The sequence below is a fragment of the Callithrix jacchus genome, chromosome 1, assembly GCF_049354715.1.
Source record: "Callithrix jacchus isolate 240 chromosome 1, calJac240_pri, whole genome shotgun sequence".
Taxonomy (NCBI): Eukaryota; Metazoa; Chordata; class Mammalia; order Primates; family Cebidae; genus Callithrix; species Callithrix jacchus.
The window spans coordinates 188101737-188123325 of record NC_133502.1 but is presented as its reverse complement, the minus strand read 5'-3'; the positions used below and the strand labels follow the sequence as shown (position 1 = coordinate 188123325).

The 21589-nt window shown below is 39.1% G+C and overlaps 1 protein-coding gene across 27 annotated transcripts in view; it reads right to left on the bottom strand.

Moving 5' to 3' along the window:
• Positions 1-21589, bottom strand: part of EFCAB6 (EF-hand calcium binding domain 6) — a 304726-nt gene that overhangs the window by 141070 nt on the left and 142067 nt on the right. For 25 of the 27 annotated variants that reach the window (XM_017964036.4, XM_035265359.3, XM_035265349.3 and 22 more), the window contains 5 exons: positions 15507-15617; positions 12324-12432; positions 6060-6227; positions 1162-1221; positions 891-1051 (listed from right to left, as the gene is read on the bottom strand). In XM_017964036.4, the coding sequence (XP_017819525.4) occupies positions 891-1051; positions 1162-1221; positions 6060-6227; positions 12324-12432; positions 15507-15617 (609 nt within the window). Of the gene's footprint in view, positions 1-890; positions 1052-1161; positions 1222-6059; positions 6228-11203; positions 11328-12323; positions 12433-15170; positions 15338-15506; positions 15618-21589 lie in introns of those variants that run through there. The other 2 variants (XM_078333516.1, XM_078333529.1) reach the window with 2 other exon arrangements.

The window sequence follows — 21589 nt, the reverse complement described above, 5'->3', positions numbered from 1 at the left end:
ATCTGACATTGGTCCCCTTCCAGCTTTGGCTTGTCCATCACAAATGAAGTTTGAAACTGAAGTGATATAAAAATGTAATTCAAGCTATTGTTTATGGGATAGCCAACCATAGCCAAACACCCTGGGAGGTGAAACAGCAAAAAGACTAGAGCATGGACTTCCTCCTTCCCAGCTCTGCAGCATGTGCAAGCGTGGGGAGAAGTGAGCCTTCGGCACTCATCAGCTGTGGCCCATGATGACATTTATTGGCCCAGAAATGAAGTGTCTAGAACTTTGCTCTGTCTTAACCATGACTGGTCTGCAATAATAGTTGACTGTGTATCATCAAATTACTCAGTTATCAGCATTTGATCATTATGGTTTCAAAACTACCTGAAGCTCTTGCTAACAATGCTCTATCAGAATGTAACATATTTAACCACTGCAACTCACGCACATAAAAATGTCTCAACTCAACAAGAGTTGAGATGAAATCTGTGCATCTTGAACTATACTTTACAAGATATTACTAAAAAAAAATAGAGGAAAGATATTTGCTTGCAAGAAAAGAAGAAAAAAGAGAGCTCAGGAATCATAGAGACCCAGTGGGGAACACAGGTCTCTCAACTCACCAGCTGAGTGACTTGGAGTGAGTATTGAGCTTCTCCAGACCTCCATTTCTTGGTGTGTAGAAAGGACTAACACTAGCTACCTTTACACGGCTGTGATAAGGACTATAATGTACGTCAGACTCTTAAGCAATGTCCAGTGCTTAGCAAGGATTCAGTGAGTAGCAGTTATTATCAATATTACCTACTAATATTTCAAAAACACATTGAAAAAGGCTTGGAATTATGGAACAGGCCTTGTGAAAAATATGACATGAATGAATTTTGTTACAAAAAACTTACTTTATGAAATGTGCGTTCGTTAAAAACGGGCAAAACACATGCATGATTTTCTTGAAATTATTTCGGCCAATGAGCCCTGTGTTTCCAAGGTCATATGAGCATAGCATGTTATAAAAAGCTTGTAGGTTCTTAGTAATTGTATCATGGACAACTTCTTCCACCTAAAATAAAAAGCAAACATATTTCCTAAGCTGTACCTCTGTAAGCTCTTGAAACAGTAACCCCAAACCCCAAACACAGTCGCCGCAGAAAGAAGGCGAGTGCTACTTACTGAATCCCAGGCCGGGAGGAGAGGTGTCTTAGTGTCTGTACAGGGAGAATTTTTTCTCATCTAATTGGGAAAGAGAAGGTATATAAATAAATACCATGCATGAAAGTCATTAGGAGCTTTGGAGGCAGGTGGACCTGGACCTGAATCCTAGCTCTATCCTTAATCAGCCATCAGCTTTGAGACCTTGAACAACTGAGTCTGCCCTCTAATACCCATCTGAAAATAAGGATTCTAACACTTAACTTGAAATACTATGCAGTCATAAAAAAGAATGAGATTATGTCCTTTGCAGAGACATAGATGGAGCTGGAGGCCATTATCCTTAGCAAGCTAACACAGGAACAGAAAATGGAATACCAAGTGTTCTCACTTGTAAGTGGGAGTTAAATGATGAGGACACATGGACACATAGAGGGGAACAATGCACGCTTGAGAATTTTAGGAGAATTTTCACCCTCAGGAGAATGAGGGTAAAGGTTGGGAGGAGAGAGAGGATCAGGAAAAATATAATAATTAATAGATACTAGGCTTAATACCTGGGTGATGAAATAATCTGTACAATAAACCCCCATGACACAAGTTTACTTGCGTAACAAACCTGCACTTGTATCCCTGAACTTAAAATGAAAGTTAAAAAAATTTAACTTTCACTTAAAGAAAAGCACAATAAACATGAAAAAAACCTATCCCCTAGAAATTAAATAAATGCAAAGTAGAAGAATAATGAGATGGCATTTTTGCCTTTCAGAATGGCAAAAAATGCAGAAGTAAGCAAACTGCCTTTTGTTTGTGGGTGGGGGTTTCTGAAATGGTGGGAGTGTAAATTGATCTGACTTTCTGGGAGATATTTTTGTCTCAAGGTACATTTGGATACTATTTGACAATTTGATAATTTACAGACTCTACAGCAATGAAGGCTGGTGCTGGCGGGGAGAACCGTAGCTCGGGGCTGGCTACGGAAAAAACTTCCTCTCACTGCATCCCCTCCTGTCCTTGGCATTCTGTACTTCACATATATCATTCTCCTCAAAAATTATTAAAATATTATTAAAATATTAATAGAATAAAACATATTCTTTAATTCCATTTCTTGAAATTTATACTAAATAATCATAGAGTGGTACAAAAAAGCCAGTGTCAAGATGCTTATTGCAGCAAAATTTTAAAAATAAAAAATAAATGAGCATCCAAATTATAATAGTTACTTAGTATCTTTTAAAATTAGATAGCAGGCTGTGCACAGTGGCTCAAGCTTGTAATCCCAGTGCTTTGGGAGGCTAAGATGGGCAGATCACCTGAAATCAGGAGTTTGGGACCAGCCTGGCCAACATGGTGAAACGCTATCTGTACTAAAAATACAAAAATTAGCTGGGCACGGTGGTGGGTGCCTGTAATCCCTGTACTCGGGAGGCTGAGGCAGGAGAATTGTTTGAACCTAGGAAGTGGAGGTTGCAGTGAGCCGAGATCGCATCACTGTACTCCAGCCTAGGTGACAGAGCGAGACTCTGTCTCTAAAATAAATTAAATTAAATTAAATAGCAGAACTTGTATTGACATTAAGTGTTAACAGTATGTCAATAAGTGACAATATAGGCTAAGCAGTCATTATATGGGCTCGTTTTTAAATAAAATAGCTATAATCTATAGAAATGGGTATCTAAACTCATCAAACTGCATACATTAAATACGTACACTTTTTGAATATAAATTACACCTCAATAAAGCTGTTTTTAAAAAATGAAAGTATGGGTGTGCTGGTATATGGATTTGGAGGAACATACAGCAAAGTATAATGGTAAATAACAATGCTTTGGTGTTAGAATTAGTAGTGACTTTTTTTGTCTATTGCACATCTGTGTTTTCTAATTATTCCAATTCCTTCATTCATGTTAATTCACTCATTCGATAAATTGTGTGAGTGTGGCTGACACTGGCTGTCCCCTATAGTACAATGGACAGTGATAACAGCAAGGCCTCTGCCTTTGTGGAGTCAGGACAACATCAGGCCACAAATGTTGACTCTGAGGCTGGGCCCTATGCAGGCTCCGGGGACACTGAGCTCTGGAGGTGGTAACATAGGTTACGAGGAGCTGGAAGGAATCCTGGGCAGCAGATGCAGCACACGCTAAGGCCTGGTAGGGGCGGCCAGGCAGCGGGAGGCCTGAAGAACTGGACGAGGAGGTCTTCCCAGAAAGCCTTTGGAAAGGTGAAGCCTTGAAGACAGACATGATCTGATTTATATTAAGCCAAGATCACACCACTTGCCACATGGAGAAGGGATTGCTTATGTGCCTACTTTGTTTTTAAAGAAAAAAGATTCTTAACATTTTATGTGAACTATCCTGTTAAATTCCCACAATGACCTTACAAGGTGGTGCCCTAATCAACCTGGGTTTACAGGTAAAGAAATGAGTCTTGGAGACACCGATTATTTGCCTCGAGTCACAGCTCCTGAGGCGTGGAGGCAGGGAGTTGAATGCAGGTGCATAAGCTCCTAGCCTGGCCGGCTGCCTCTATTCCCTGGCCACCACGGATGCTCTAACTCGGAAGCACTGGCAGTAAACTGAATCAAGGCATATGCTCAGGCTTCCATATGTCACACACACGGCCTGGGTGCACAGGTCCACACACTCATCTACCACCTATGTGGGACAGGTAAGGGCTACAGCCAACACTTTAACTGTCAGCCTATTCCTACCCATTGTCTAGCAAATAGATCACAAGGCTTTTTATGCATTAAGGACTTTTATATATACAACAACTATATTATAGTATATAATATAGTAATATAGTTAATATATAATATAGCTAATTTGTAATATATAATGTGTATTATATGACATATATAGTACAATATATATAGGATTTATTAAGTGATAAAGCAGTGTACAAATGTCTACATATATAATATATCCAGATATAGTATAATTCTATTCCATTCAATTATTGTTATATAAAATATATTTTATATAATTCCATTTCTAAAAATACATACTATAGAAATAATCATAAAGTGATACAAAAAGCATGTACCAAGATGTAATATAGTTAATATAATTGTAAAAACATAATAATATGTAATATATGATGTCATTATATATTATAATATAACCAGATATACAATATGTCTGGATATACATATATCCAGAATCATAAAAATGCCCACACCTTTTGGGCCAATATTTCCACTTCTAAAATCCATTCTAAGGAAATATTTCGATGTGAATGAAGATCTGAGCACAACGATATCCAGCATAATGAAAGTAAACAGAGAAACAGCCTAACCGCCCCAGTGACAAGTACATGCACAGAACACTCGCAGACACCAGTGAAAATCTTGTTTATGATGAGTTTTTAATGATGTGAGATGGGGTGGAAATGCTCATCATATAATGTGAAGTTGGAAAAATGGGATACAAAATCATACAAATAATGAGTTCAACCATGTTAATGAAAAAATGTGCACAGCCACACACAAAGAGTAGAAGAAAATTTGTCAAAATGTTAACTGTGAATATCTCTGAGTGTTGGGATTTGGGATTTTTATCATTATTTTCACCTGTGTAGTTTGGGATATTTTCTAATCAACAATGAATTTCTGTTACTTGTATAATCACAAAATATTTGAATAAGTTATGTATTATGGTCTATTAAAATTACCTCCAAAATGTTGGTAGAAAATTTCTACATGTACCAAGAGGAGGTAATTTAAATATGACACTTTTACCTCAATAAACTGTCCCATTTTAAACCAAGAAGTATGCCACAAACTCTTCCCAAGACCATGATGCAAAACCACAACAGATGGAAAGGATTCCTTGGTGATTAATTAATTGCATTTTGCACAGAAACCATCAGAATAGATTGCAGCTGGTTTCAGTTAAACCTTCTTAAAGCTTTCCCCAAAGCAAGGAACCCCATTCAGATCCATTCAATAGAAACATCACCTTTAGGGAAATAGTGCATCTCATGGTATTACTGGTTTGATTTTGATTCATAGGGATGCCAACTTCATAAATCTAAAATTAAAAGCTAATTTGTACCTGTTAAAGCTTTTTAAAAGCATTTCAACAAGAGTCTGTTAAAGCCTGTTGCATACATTATCTGAAATTAATCTGATAAAGTTCTTTAAAATTTTTAAATGCTAATAGCTATTATAGAAGCATTTCTAATAACAAAACTGTTCACTTTTCAGTCAAAAGAAACAAATACTAAAGGCTAATGCTAGTCACTAATGGCAATACACAGTTATTTTTTGGAAGTTGAATCAACATACGGTATGAAACTCTAAAAATATGAATGAGAACCAGAATAGTCACTCACAAATACCCCCCTCCCTTTTTTTTTTGAGACAGAGAATTGCTCTGTTGCCCAGGCTGGAGTTCAGTGGCAGGATCTTGGCTCATTGCAACCTCTGCTTCCCAGATTCAAGTGATTCTCCTGCCTCAGCCTCCCAAGTAGTTAGGATTACAGGTTCCCACCACCACACCCAGATAATTTTTGTCTTTTTAGTAGAGACTGGGTTTTGCCATGTTGGCCAGGCTGGTCTTGAACTCCTGACCTCGTGATCTGCCCACCTCGGGACGAATTCTCCTTTTAAAGACATGGCTGCAAGAGGAGGGCTGTCGAAGTTCCATGAGTTACACCCTGTATATAAAGCACTCTCGTTCAGGCATGGGTTTTCTGCAATGTCAATTACCATCCTTTTTTAAGATTCAGAAACTAAAAGTTAAAATCAAACCACTCTTAAACACTTGACACTTACTTAAAATGATTGAGTTGAAAACTGCGAAGTCATTAATTTATTTAAACCATATTTCACCTGCCTCACTTATTAGGAATTCTGAAATTTCCTGCCATAAAGAGAAAACCAAACAGAAAGTTGTTATAAAACTCACCCTAGAGTTCTCTTCAATCAGATCAATCAACATGCTGGTGTTGACCACTCCAGTGTCCCCAGGGTCAAGTGTCTGCATTAACTCTTTGAATTCCAAATTACTTAGTTTTACAGCCACACGATTTAGAATATGTCGAAATTCTTCCCTTGGAATTTGTCCATCGGGTTTCTGAGCATCAGAGTGTATATAAGGGAATTTTTTTAAAAAAGAAAAAAGGAAGAAAAAAGTATTACGTATGTATGTTTAACATCATTTAATAAAGAGCAAGTTTTGGCCAAATAGAATTATGATTAGAAATGCAAATACATAGATTGATGAGCAGAGTGTGTGTGTGTGTGTGTGCGCGCGCACTCGCGTAGGGGAATACTAGAATTTTCTAGGTGCAGTTCCTACATCATTCTGTATCAGGACACAACCTTGGGAGAGGAATGAGGTCCATTTCTCAAGCTCAGGCTGATTCCCTTCCCCACGGGCTTGAGTGGCTTGAACAACTCCTCACTTCCCTACCCGACCTGAGAGCTGGGGGAGTTCAACTGCATGGGGCACAAAACTTCCCATCAGTTCAATTACAGTTTGCCAATTTAGTAAGAATAAATTATGCTAGTTTTCTCCACCAACAATCTAATCCATTACATAAATGGACAATTACTTTGTGAGAAAAATTTCAGCCATGCCGCATAAAGAAAACATCTCATGAGCAAAATACTGTAAGGCAAATTTCTTCCTCTAGAATAAAAATTTATCAGTAAGTAAGCTGAATACCAAAATTGAGAGATACTGTTTACTGTAAACACAGGGCAAATAAAGAACCCTCACCTCATACGGAGACACAGTGAATATTAACGTGACAAAAGGATTTGTTAAGTAAGCAATAAAGCAGTGTGCAAATGTCAACTATTATTTGGGGGTCCAAAATCTGAAACGAATATAAGGTTCTCTAACTACTTTAGGAGATATGCATGCTTACCATTTGGCTTGGGAGTCATAATCAATTCTTTAATGTCTAAATCGAAATTAATGACAGCTTATTTTTTTAAGTGACTTTAATAAATTTACAGCATTGTGTAACCATCACCACTATCTAATTCTAGAATATTTTCAGCACCCCCAAAAGAAACCCTGTGCACATCTGCAGTCATTCCCCATTTCCAGCCCCAGCCTAAGGCAACGACTCCATTTTCTGTCTCTAGATATTTGCCTCTTTCCAGATATTTCATGTAAATAGAATCATAAATACAAGGTTTCTTGCATCTGGCTTCTTTCTCCGAGCATAGTGCTTTTGAGGACTGTCCATGTTGTAGCATGTATCAGTATTTTGCTCCTTTTTATTCCCAATTGAGCACTACTTTGTTTATCTTGTCACAAGTTGATGAACATTTGGATTGTTTCCAGTTGGGAAATTATGAATAATGTTGTTATAAACATTTGCATGCAAGTCTTTGTGTGGACATGCTTTTATTTCTTTTGGGCAGATACCTAGGAGTGGAATTGCTGGGTCCTATGAGTTACATTTAATTTTTTTTTTTTTTTTTTGAGACAGAGTTTCGCTCTTGTTACCCAGGCTGGAGTGCAATGGCGCGATCTCGGCTCACCGCAACCTCCGCCTCCTGGGTTCAGGCAATTCTCCTGCCTCAGCCTCCTGAGTGGCTGGGATTACAGGCACGCACCACCATGCCCAGCTAATTTTTTGTATTTTTAGTAGAGATGGGGTTTCACCATGTTGACCAGGATGGTCTCGATCTCTTGTGATCCACCCGCCTCGGCCTCCCAAAGTGCTGGGATTACAGGCTTGAGCCACCACGCCCGGCTGAGTCACATTTAATTTTTTAAAAAACTGCCATGCCATCTTCCACAGTGGCTGTGCCATTTGCATTTTCACCTGCGGCATATCAGAGTTCCAGTATCTCCACATTCTTGCCAACATTTGTTATTGTCTGTCTTTTTGATTATAGCCATCCTAGAGGGTGAAAAGTGGTATCTAGTGACTTTGAGCTTCTCTAGTGACCAAGACTGTCAAGTATCTTTTCATTGGTTCATAAAAGATTTTATTGGCTGTTCATAGATCTTCTTTGGTAAAATGCCTATTAATATATCTTACCCATTTTAAAAATCAGGTTGTTTTCATATTGAGTTCTAAAAGTACTTGTATATTCTAGATGCAAGTCCTTTACTAGATAGATGATTTGCATATATCTTCTCCCAGTCTGTGGTTTGTCTTTTCACTTTCTTAAAGGTGTCTTTTGAAGCATAAAACTTAATTTTGATAAAAATCCTACGTATTTTTTTCAACATGTGTTATATTTTGGTGTCATTAAGAAATCTTTGCCTAACACATGCTCACAAAGATTTATATACGTTTTTCTTCTAAGAGTTTTATCAGTTTAGCTTTTATATTTAGATCTATTTGTGTATGGTATAAGGTAAGGGACTGAATTCATCTTTTTACATATGGATATCCAATTGTCCTCTTAACATTTTAACACACATTTTCCTTTCCTCCACTGACTTTGTCAAAAATAAATTGACCATAAATGTAAGGGTTTATTTATGGACTTTCAATTCTGTTCCATTGATCTGTATGTTGGTCCTCAAATCAATAACTCAGTCTTTACTACTACGATTCAAAATCTTTACACTATGATTCAAAATCTGGAAATGTAAGTATTCTAACTTTGTTCTTATTTTCCAAGATTTTGGCTGTTCTTCTACCTTTGTATTTCTATATGAATTTTCAGATAATTTTTCAAAAGAAAAAAGAAAAAAAAAAGCCAGCTGGGATGTTGATAGGGTTTGTAAAGAATCTATAAAGCAATTTGGAGAGAACTGTCATCTTAATAATATTGCCTCCAATCTATACATATGGAATGTATTTTCATTTATTTACATATTCTTTACTTTCCTTTAACAATGTTTTGTAATTTTCAGTGTACAAGTTTGGCACTTCTTTTGATAAATGTATTCCCAGGTATTTTATTCTTTTTGATGCTATTGTAAATGGAATTGCTTTCTGAAGTTCCTTTTCAGAAACTAGTTTATAGAAGCTATTTTATAGAAATATAACTTATTTTTGTACGTTAATTTTTTATTTCTGCGACCTTATAAATTCATTTATTAGTTCTAGCAGCATGCGTATACACACATATGCACAAATTCCTTAGAATTTTCTACACACAAGATTGTATTGTCTGTGAACAGAGTTTTACTTCTATCTTTTCAATCCTGGTGCCTTTTCTTTTTCTTCCCTGATTGGATCGTCCAGAACTCTAGCAGTGTTGACTAGAAGTAGCAAGAGCTGACATTCTCGGGCTGTTCCTGATCTTAGGGGGAAGGCGTTCAGCCTTTTACCATTAACTGTGCTGTTGGCTATGGGTTTGTTGCAAACGCCGTTTATCAGGTGAAGGTATTTCTCTTCTGTTCTAATTTGTGGAAAGTTATTACCACAAACAGGTGTTGGATTTTTCAAATGCTGTTTTTGCATCTGTTGAGATAATCACATAATTTTGTCCCTAACTCTATTAATGTTGTATTTTATATTAATTGATTTTGGGGGAAGTTAAACCAGCTCTGCAATCCTCAGATAAATCCCATGTGGTCCCAGCACTTGATCCTTATTGTGTGTTTCTGGGTTGGGTTTGCCAATATTTTGCTGAGAATTTTTGCGACTACAGTCACAAAGGATATTGGCCTGTGCTTCTTTTCTTGAGATGACTTTGTTTTTGGTATCACGGTAATACTAGCCTCACAGAATGAGTCTGGAAGTGTTCCTTCTTCCTGTGTTTTCTGAAAGTTTGTGAAGGAAAGGCATTATTTTTGTAAGCAATCATTGTAGTCTTCACTATGGAGAATTTGCACACTTTTGTAAGATATATTTCTAGATATTTGATTTTTTTAAATGTTACTAGAAATAATAGTTCGAAAATTCATCTTTTTCTGATTCTTTATTGCAGACTATAGAAATATTATTGATCTTTGTGTATTGAGCTTGTATCCAATGACCTTCTAAATTCTATTATTAATTCTAATGTTGTCTGGGAAGATTCTATTGGACTTTCTAGTAACAAAATCATGTCAGCTGCAAATAATAACATCAAGACTAGGTTAAAAAGGCAGGATGCAAATTGCTTCTGGGTGATTGATAGGAAGTGAGCCACACCTAATTTTAATGTAAGTGGTCACAGCAGCTGATTCCACTTGCAGAGTTGGTGGCAGCGTTTGGAGACAGCACATATAGCAAATGGGATGCATGCCTTGGCGTGGATGTAAAGCAGTCTTTCTTCTAAACATTCTGCATTCTTCTCTAGAGCAGGAGAGAGATGTGTTTCCCACGACTGCCCTGAGCAGCCAGGCAAAACACCCAGACCTGCCCACTCCTGGCTCCCACCCTTGTTCTCCTTCTTACCTAGTCCTTTCTGTGGCGAGGCACATGGTGGGGTGAGTGGAGGGGAGGGGAGGGAAATCTCACTCTGAAACCATGCACTATGTAACTCTAAAGTATCTGCTTGTTAATGTCATGATGTGATACCCCAGAGTGTGAGCTCATCGGCAAAGACTTAGCATCAATCATCCATGTGCTTAGCCTGAGTGCCCAGCGCAGGGCCCAGCATGGACTACGTACTCAATTCTTAACCTACACAGTTTATTGATCTCTAGTCGAATAGCACAACAATGACTTTTAAATAGTCTCATAGTTGGAGTGATTCATGTTATTGTACAGTCCTCCATTAAAGGAAATGAAGGTTTCCCTATTTTTAATTAAATTACTTCAGTATACTATTAGAACCTGAGGAGGATTAACACACAGAGGCCTCGCTTCTTCTTTCCCAGGTGGCTCAGCCAGCAGGGTCCCAGGCAGCCCTGCCCAGTGCTGGAGTGTGGCTGCTCTGGAGCCTGGCATCCTCTACCACCACTATCTGGATAGCCTCAGGAGAATTACTTAGCACCGAGGCCTCCTTTGCTCATCTGTCAGATGGAGATAATAATCATGTTTGTAGCCAGGAGTGGTGGCTCACACCTATAATCCCAACTTTGGGAGGCCGAGGCAGGCAGATCACGAGCTCAGGAGATCGAGACCATCCTGGTTAACACAGTGATGTCTCTATTAAAAAAAATTATACAAAAAATTATCCAGGCATGGTGGCACGTACCTGTAGTCCCAGCTACTCAGTAGGCTGAGGCAGGAGAATCACTTGAACCCAAGAGGTGGAGGTTGCAGTGAGCTGAGATCACACCACCGCACTCCAGCCTGGGCAACAGAGCGAGACTTTGTCTCTAAAATAATAATAATAATGATGTTTGCCTCGCTGAGGTTTTGAGAGCATTGAGTGTATATACCTCTGAATCATTTAAGACAGTCATATAGGCCTAAAGATTCATTCAAAGAACCCCACGTTTCTGAATCCACACTGCTTGGAAATCCCACGCAATGGCATTCTAGTATGGCTGAGGCAGGTGCTGGGGTCTCCACAGACAGCAAACCGCAAACCTGTAGGCCACCTCCAGGCAGTGCTGGCTTCTCCATGGGGCACCACCCTCACACTCCCAGACATCCTCTCCGTGGCAAGTTTTAGGAGGCTGATGCTGAACTAAGGGACGCCTTTGGCCTCTGAAATCATTTGTACGCAGTCCTATGTGAGTCTCAGAACAGTAACTCACTCTACTCCTCACTCTTCGCTAGAGCTTCCGTTACCGAACACACTTAGCAAATATCACTGTGTATCAAAGGATCCAGCTGCTGCTTTCTAAAACAATATGAAAGCAAGACAAGAGCTGATGCTGAAAGGGAGAAAAAGCAGGTTGCAAATTCACGAATTAATCTCTCTTTATAGAGCAGTTAAAAATTAAATAGGCTATTCTGGCAGTAAGAATATGCTCCTGTTTGGGGCAGTAAGTGGGTTGGGAACTGATCAACTGCAGGTTAGGGTAGGGAAAGGTCACCAGGTCTGGATTGCTAATTAAACAGTGACCGATGACGAGTCACTACATCCATTATGATCTCGTCCCACATTGTTCCCGTCACTATTGGCACTTATCTTGCTGTATTGCAATTAATTTTCCATCATCTCTCCTCCCAACTAGACTCAACTCTTGAGGTCACAGCTTCTATCACTAAGCACTCAGAACAATTCCCAGCATGTAACAGGAGCTCAAGAAATGTTTGCTGGATGGATATGTGAGCGAATATGGAGGTTTAATTGGTTTCGTTCTGAGTGTTTGCATTCTTAGAAACAATGAGTGTTTCACAAGAGAAGGGTTTCAAAATCTTACAGTGTTGATTATCAGTAATGCTTTCTTCAGTGATGGAGAGCGATCTTCGGTGTGTCTAAATAACTTTGTGATGATGTTTTCCTCGTGAGATTCATTTCTAGAGTTGATGCTACAAGAGGATTAGGAGAAAAGCAGGAATACGATTACGTTCTTGAACTTTGTTCTTTCTTAATGCAAGAAACAAGCACCCTCACCAAAATACGATAGTGCTTTCTTTGAGGGTAGCTCTTTTTCCTGACAATGTGCCGCACTGTGGGACTCAGGTGAACTTCAGTTACTGTGATCAGAGAGACAAGATGAATGCAGGCCTCAGGTGCGGGCGAGCCTTGCTGTACCAACCCTTCTCCCCACAAGACCAACTCATCAGCCATCTTGCACATCTGTGGTTTTGGTGTCAAGACCATTAAAGGGTCCGTGGTCCCTCCCTCCCATGTGGGCAGCACATTGTAGCTGTCTCATCCACATGACAACTGAGGGCTCATATTCCGTTTTAGAAGTGTGAGGACAACAGCCTTCTCAGCCTCTCCCTTTTCATTAACAATGGCCACAACCCCCTACATTGTTAGATCCCCCTTTTCCTCTATGGTGTCTTTCTTTCATCCCTGAGCTCAGGGCCCATCAGTGTACATGTGTGCTCCTGAAGGCCAAGACCACCCCCTCTGGAGACCAAATCCAAGTTCAACATGGGCTTTGCTCAGGAAGGGAGACTTGTCAGAACCTCATCACAACATACCATTGGCTGCCTCTCTTTTTTGATGTTCTACTAGAGTGTACCCTTCCCATGAAACAACGAATGACAATCAGTTTACCTGCGGAACCACTCTCAGATTTGTCTGGGAGTTTCTGTTGCTGCATCTATACAGCCATCTTAGCATCTTCCAGTTGGGCAGAAACAATAAGCATATGCCTACCACCGCCTTCCAGAAACATGTGCTGGCTTCCTGAGTCTAAGTTCCTCATGTGACTTGTTGGAACCTCGTTTTTGAAGAGACCGCCAGCACTGGGGCATGCATAGATGCTTTTTATAGCAGTTTTTACCTACTGGGTATCCGTGACATAGGGGCTGGAGAGCTCCCTCTTGTGGTGACTCACTGCAGGATGCGGAGCAGCATCCTTGGCCTATACCCAGCTAGTTATCAGTGCAGGTTTGGATCTGAATCCTGAAAGATGCAATCCCAAATGTTGAAATCCCAAAAGATCAAAATCTCTAAATTCTAAAATCCCTAATGTCTAACATCACAAAAATCACAATCTCGAAAGATTAAAATCTCGGCCGGGCACAGTGGCTCACAGCTGTATCCCAGCACTTGGGAGGCACAAGCAGGCAGATCACAAGGTCAGGAGTTCGAGACCATCCTGGCCAACATGGTGAAAACCTGTCTCCACTAAAAATACAAAAATCATCTGGGTGAGGTGGCGCACACCTGTAGTGCCAGCTACTCTGGAGGCTGAGGCTGGAGAATTGCTTGAACCCAGGAGGCAGAGGTTGCAGTTAGCCAAGATCAGGCCACTGCACTCCAATCTGGTGACAGAGTGAGACTTTGTCTCAAAAAAAAAAAGAAATAAAAAGTTTAAAATCCTGAAAGAAGCCAAATTCTGGGCAAGGGATTGGTGTGTTTTCAGTTGTACACAGCATAGTTGTATCATGCTAGGTGGAACTATGACCTTGCTATTGTTGTTATTTGGAAATTAAGTATGGTTTAAGGAGATGCCTGTGGGTACCAAGTTGCCAAGGGCATGATAATGATATACATTTGAATATTTCACTTTTTGACCTATTTCTTTATGAATAGGGTTCATTTGCTCACAACTGTCACATTTATGTGATGGTCACTAGTATATCTGAGGGGCTTATGCTTGTCAAAATATGTGTCATTATTGCCTATTTTATTGTGTAATGTGGCCTCTGAAATATTCTGTTGTGTTTTTATGTTTCTCAGATAAATCCCCTTCTACAAATGTAAATAAATATCTTTTTAAAAATTTTTAAATTATTTTTTCTAGAATTATATTTTCAGGATTTTAATCTGCTAAGATTTCAACCTTCAGGATGCTGGTGTTTGAGGTGTGTCTTCTGGGATTATGATCAGCTTCTGTCAGTAGCTTCCCCACCCTCAGTGTGAAAACAAAATATGTCCCGTGACCATTGCCAGATGTCTCCTGGGAGGAAAAATTGTCCCCATTTGAGAACCACTGTTTTAAAATAAACACAACTTTAAGTTTAATTCTGACAGCTCCCCTAGAAAATGTGCTATCAGACAAGAAAATTATAAAGAAACAGAAGTAACCTCATGTAAGGAATGTAAGTCTCGGCTTCAGAGACTGCAGCTCTGAAGCAGAGGGAGTGCTCTGAATACCTGCAAGACTGCTAACCGGAGCAGTTCATTAAATCTTCGTAAACCCCGAGACAGGGGCAGAACCCACGAAATGGGAATTAATACCATGGTATATTTTACTTTACAGTAGAGCACAGCACTCTCAATGAGTGTGCCAAGATTATAAAGTCTGTTTGGTTTTTTTTCTTTAAGATTCACATAGGGCAATGAATACAGGATACGTACCAACATAAAATACTTTTCGGCGTAAAAAGCTAAATTCTAAAATTTCATACCAAATATTTTTTAAAACACTTTTGGGCCCCCACCACAATATATGTGATATTGCAAATCTGAGGTCATAACAGGTATTAGAACAAAAACAGAAATAATGATAGAAAAATAATTTCCAAGACCCATGATATCTGCACCACCACACAGACAGTGGCTGGAAAACAAATGAACATGTATTGTCCCTTTCCATGTAACACCTAACAAATACACATTTATATACAATGTTACAAGGACACACTTAGAGCTGGGGAGGAGTGCTGCCATGCGTGGGTGCCTGGAGCCTCTGTGGTTCATAGCTGCCTCCACCACACTTGGAGCAGGTGACTGAGTTACGATTGTACCGTCTTATGTTTCTCATCTAGAAATTGAAATAATAATTATACCAACTTTACAGTTTAAGGCAGCTTTAAATAGGAAAAATTTGTAAACAGTAAATCATTATATAAAAGTTGGCAATTATTTAATGGAGACTAATCGATCATTCAATAAACGCAGAAAAAGGAACACTGGTATTCTCTGATCTTTTGTGTATTATGTTTAACTAAAATTTGTTTTTTTTTTTTTTTAAACGTACCTATTTCTTTTTGTCAGGGAGACTTTATTGCTAATTTCCAACCCCTGATGCTCATGAAATGATGTTAGAAATTGCTTCCAGTTGATTTTAGTGGTGGCTTTAAGTCCAAATCTGGATTTAAAAAATAACAACAAAAATATTACTTTAAACATTTTTTTCTGTGACACTCCATAGGTACTTAATGTTGAACTGAAAATAGCAGCAATGTATTTATATGAAGTTTCAAATCTGATGTAAACAAAATCATTTAGTAAAATTGTACTATGAATTGATGTTTTAAAAGCAAGGAAAAATCAAACTGATATTAGATCTGCATGTCTATATTGTTAATGGTAGCATACACTGAAGGAAGCATCTAAGGGATTTGATTAAAATTACAATGTCCATAAAATAATTCTTTCAAATTCATCATTTAAAGAGCCTCTCTATTGTGGCAGGAAGGACAACTGCCTCCATGGTGTCCACTCTGTAATCCTGAGCCTCTCTGAATCCATTCCCTGCCCCAGCAAAGGGACATGGTGAATGTGGTGAAGGGCAGACCTGGAGATGGAGAGACTCCTGGTTTACCCAGGTGGGCCCACTCTAATCCCATCGATTCTTAAGATTGGAAAGCTTTTCCTAGCTGCACTATAAAAAGACTTAAGGACAGAGGGCAGAGATAGAATGCTGGTGGCTTTGAAAGACAAAGAAAGGGGCTGTAAACCAATAAATGCAGGCGGCCTCTAGAAGCTGGAAAAAGCAAGAAAGGAATCTGCCCCAGATTCCCCAGAAGGAACAAAGCCCTGCTGATTCTTTGATTCCAGCCTAGTGAGACCCAGGTTGGGCTTCTAACCTAATGAACGTTAATACATATGTTGTTTTAAGCCACGAGGCTTGTGTACTTGGTTATGGCAGCAATAGAAAGTTCGTACAGATTTAAAGTCTTGTGAAGAATCATTAGATAGAAAATTGTTCCAAAACTCATTTCCAAAGTGAATATGGTCCCATGATTCAGGGACCAATGATTTCAGAGTTATGAGATGCCCGCAGGAGCAACCTGATGTGAGCACAGGTTTCAGAAAGACTGGAGTGCAAGTCCCTGCTCCTGCGCTTCCTGCTGATGTGACCTCAGACACGCTGCTCACTATGCTGATTCTGTATTCCTCTCATCTGTAACACGAGAAAAATACCACCTACTGGGAGGGTTGTGATAAGGATGAGAGCTAACAGGTCAAAAAGCCTCTAATGCAGGCTGGAAAACCAGCAGCATTCCATCACATACACTCTCCTGTGTCACACAGACTGACCTTCTGTGACTTACAAGCTAAGTCATACCTATCCTTCCCTAACAGGATGGCAAAAAGTAGTTTCAGCTTAGTTCCTTTAATCAATATGAGATAATCGATATAAGATCTCAAAGTGGGCATGAAACAGATGGCCCTGTTTTGATCACTAAAAATTAGTGGCTTAGAAAGAACTGGTTAGACGAATTATCTACATCTAAGGTATTAAAAAATCCAGATAATGGTGAATAAAAGAGTGAATTTTGGGAGAAAATCTTTTGGAATGCTTGAGTCCCAGCCTCAGCACAAAAGAGAGAGGGAAGGATACCTACTCCTCACCTGAAGGCTCGTGAAAAGAGCGGGTTCCACTCAGGGAGCTTGATTCCTGTCCCCTTCAATTGGGGGTGTGATGTATCGGTGCCTAACTCCCAGCTAGAAACCTTGCAGGTGAGAGACGAGCTGGCTAGCCATTGGGAACACAAAGGGGAGGGGAGTGGGTTGGTTGGCTTGCTCTATCAGAGCCATCAGGGAAACAACTGCTGAGAGTTTCATGGGGATCAGCTGTGGGCCACGTGAGGGAGGGCACGTGCACACACACACACAGGGGCATCTGCATCTTTGCCCAAGAAAGCCACCTGGAGAAATGAACAGGCTTTAATAGAGAAAGCTTGCTTTCTCTCTTCCCAGATTCCCAGGGGCTGAAAAGGAAACAGGCAATCAGTGGGGCTAGAGATGCATCTACCTTCATCAAACATGAAATCCGAAACCCATCAACAGTGCTCATGAAAGCAAACACCTTTGAACACTTGATGGGCCCCCAAGAACACAGTTTCAAGCTCACAGCAATGCCAGTCAGGTGAGAACTTTCAGCCTCCCATTTTGTTCCTCTCCTTCCTCTGTGCATTTCAATTCCTAGAGGAGGCAGGAACTTGGTTTACAAAATGAAGAAAGAAGAGAAATGCGAAGTGGGGAAAGGGAGAAGCTGCCATCATGCCGCCTTTACTCCTGCCTACATTGGGCCCTAACCAAGAGGAAACAATTCACGGTTAAATCAAGCTTACATCTCTGACGGCTGTGGCATGTCTATACTGAGGCTCTTTATATGATCTAAGACAAACCTGAAAAAGCAAGATCTGCTCACAGTTTTTATCCAGGGGCAAAAGAATTAATCCAATTGAGTAAATTTAAAGGAGCAGTGGGAAACAAAACTAGCCGTAAGATTAGTCCATGGGTCTGCCCAGTTCAACTTAGGTTACTATCCACCCGGCCAGATATCCATCCATTCCCACATCCGCATATACACCAAGCTTCACTTAAATTATTGCAGTAATCTCCTGATGGGTTTCCTTGCACCTACTCTGGCCTTCCTCCAATATACTTCCGTACCTCTACCAGCCTGATCTTTTAAAAACACAAATCCTATCAGATTGCTCTCTTGCTTAAAATCTGCCCATGCCTCCCCCACTGCTCTTAAGATAAAAACAATACTCCTTCTGAAACATACAAGCCTGTATGGTGTGGCCGTGCTCACCTCCCTAGCCTCACTCCATGGCATGCTCCCTGGGCTGTTAGCTCCAGCCACACTGGTCTCTATGTTCGTCCAAAGAGTTGTACCCTAGATCCCTTATGCTTGTTGCTTCCTTTGCCAACTGCCACGTCACCCATCTTACCTACTTCCCATACTTGCCCAGTTAATTCTACTCCTCTTTCAGGTCTCAGCACAATCACTGTTTCCTCAAGGAAGCCCTCCCTGATTTCCACAGCCAGAGCTATTTTCCCTCTTAGACTCTCTCATTACACCAAATATCCTTCCATGATGGCACTTATTATTTAAATATTATTATTACTATTGCAGCATCTAATACTTGTACAGCACTTTCGCTGTGATTATGATTATGGCAGCTAATACTTGAAAAACGGCTCTTATTACTTCTGCTGCTAGCATCGTAGACAGGGTCATGAGAAAGAGAGAGACTGATTAGCTGATTTTGTTAGGCACACACGGCCACATCTAAACAAGCAGAATGTGACTTTGGTTTCACGTACTAGTAATCACATAAAAAATTCTTTTTCTCATCTTTCTGACTCAAATTTGAGTCTTTCTTCACCAAAATGTAACAATTACATTGACATGGTTTGTCAATATTATATATGTTCATCGTAATAAAAAGTTAAAAATTAACTTTTTATAATGGAAACTGCAGCTGCTGTTAAAAACAAAATCAGCTTCTGTATCTTATGTTTAGGAAATTACCTTGCTCTTTGGGGAAAACATCAGAGATCTTTACTTAGTATCACATGCTAAAATAAATTTAAAAGAGGTCAAAAAGTTATATATAAAAACTATAACTACAAAAAAAGTAGAAAAAATCTAGGCATGTGCTTATCTGATACTTGAATAATTTTTTAAGCAAAACTTAAGAAATCTCAAACTTATTTAATTACATCAAAATATAAGATTTTTGTATACCATAAACACAAAGTAAAATTTAAAAGCCAAGCAACAGATTAACAAAATTATAAATATATACAATAAATTGTTAAAGTTCTTAAAACATAAAGTGTGGCTGGGTGTGGTGGCTCACTCCTGTAATCCCAGCACTTTGGGAGGCCGAGGTGGGTGGATCACAATGTCAAGAGATCGAGACCATCCTGGTCAACATGGTGAAACCCCGTCTCTACTAAACATACAAAAAATTAGCTGGACATGGTGGTGCATGCCTGTAATCCCAGCTACTCAGGAGGCTGAGGCAGGAGAATTGCCTGAACCCAGGAGGCGGAGGTTGCGGTGAGTCGAGATTGGGCCATTGCACTCCAGCCTGGGTAACAAGAGCAAAACTCCGTCTCAAAACAAAAACAAAAACATAAAGTGCTTATACAAATGAATAAGAAAAAAACTTGACTTCTTCCAGTAATGGTAAAATAAGAGCCTCCTGGTCCAACCCTCCTGCAGATAATCACAATAAAATCTGGACATCATATCAAAAGCAGCTATTTGAAAGCACTGTGACCAGAGCAGGCACAGTCTTGTGGGGAATGTATGCTAAGAGGAGAATTGTGGTGTGGGGAGAGTATTTTCAATGCTTTTACCCTAGGATGAGGCACTGCAGCCTGAGGGGTGGCAGAAACATCAGTTAAAAAAAAAGTAGCCTTGATGGCCTGGAAAACTAGAAGACTAATTCTAGCCACTAGAGAGAAAGAAGAAATACTGGAAGAGAAAGAGCCAAAGAGGGACCGCCAAATTCTATCTAACTCACCATAATTCTTACTGGCTTCGAACCTCACCTGCTCAGAGTATATACTCACAATAGCTAAACACCAAAGATCTGAACTGAGATCAGAGCTGCCACCCAAGAAACAGAGTATACAGTTTGAGTCCAATAAGATAATTATTACCTAATAAAATAACAGAAAAAATCTTCATTAGAAAAAAATAACTGAATTTAGAGTCTCCACAATTTAACATTCCAAATATCCAGGATATATTACAAAAATATAGCACATAAGAACTGGAAAAATGAAACCCATACTAAGGAGAAATGAAAATCAACTGCAATAACCCAAATATTGGCATTAACACACAAGATTTTAAAAGCAATTATTTTATTGATGATAACTATCTTCAATAAAATAAATAAATATATGCCCATAATAAGTCAAAGGATAGGACATCTCAGCATAGAAATAGACACAATAAAAAGAATTAAATGGAAATTCTAGAAAAGAAACACATATTATCTGAAAGTTTTAAAAATTACTGAATAGACTTAATAAAATAATAGAGAAGACAGAGATAAGAGTGAGTGAACTTAAATATAGATCAACTGAACCCAACCAATATGAAGAATACAGAATACACATATATTTATAAAATGCATAAACTTAAAAACATGTTATATAATACTAGATGGTCTGACATATATGTACTTGGAGTCACAGAAGGAGAGGAGAGAGAATGGGAGAAAAAAAACATTTGAAGAAATAAAGGCCAAAATTTTCCCAAGTTTGACTAAAGATTTACAGATTTGACATTGGATGCAACAAGAGAAAAGTGACTTATTAGATACAGGAAGATGCCAATTTAACAGATGGCACTTCATTCGAAACAACACAAGTGAAAAGTTGTGGAACAATGTCATAAAGTGGCAAAAGAAAGCAAAAAATTACTCAGAGATTTTTCATCAAGGAAAACATCCTTCAAAAATGAAGGAAAAATAAAGATATTTCTAAATATGATAAAACTAAGAGAATCTATCATCATCGTTAGCACACCTAGACCTCAAAAAAGGAAGTTCTTCAGGCTGAAGGAAAACGCTAGCAGATGAAGACCTTGACTCCTGCAAAAGGAATGAAAACAGTGTCAGAAATGGTAAATTTCTGGAAAAAAATACGAAAAACTTTCTTCTTCTTAATATCTTTACAGATACTTAAAGGAAAAACTAATAACACTGCCTTATGAAATATGTAACAGAGGTCAGTATCCAGTATTCATAGTAGTCCCCTCATCCACAGTTCTGCTTTCCATGGTTTCAGCTACTCATAGTCAACCCAGGTCCAAAAGTATTAACTGGAAAGTTCCAGAAATAAACAATTCATAAGTTTTGAATTGCACACCATTCTGAGTAGTGAGATGAAATCCCACTGTTCCATTCTACTCGGATGTGAATCATTCCTTTGTTTAGTGTGTCCACACTGCATACCCTACACACCTGTTAGTCATTCAGTAGCCATCTTGGTTGTCAGGTTAACTGTTATAATACTGTAGCGCTTGTGTTCAAGCAACCCTTGTTTACTTAGAAATGGCCCCAAAGCAAAGAGTAA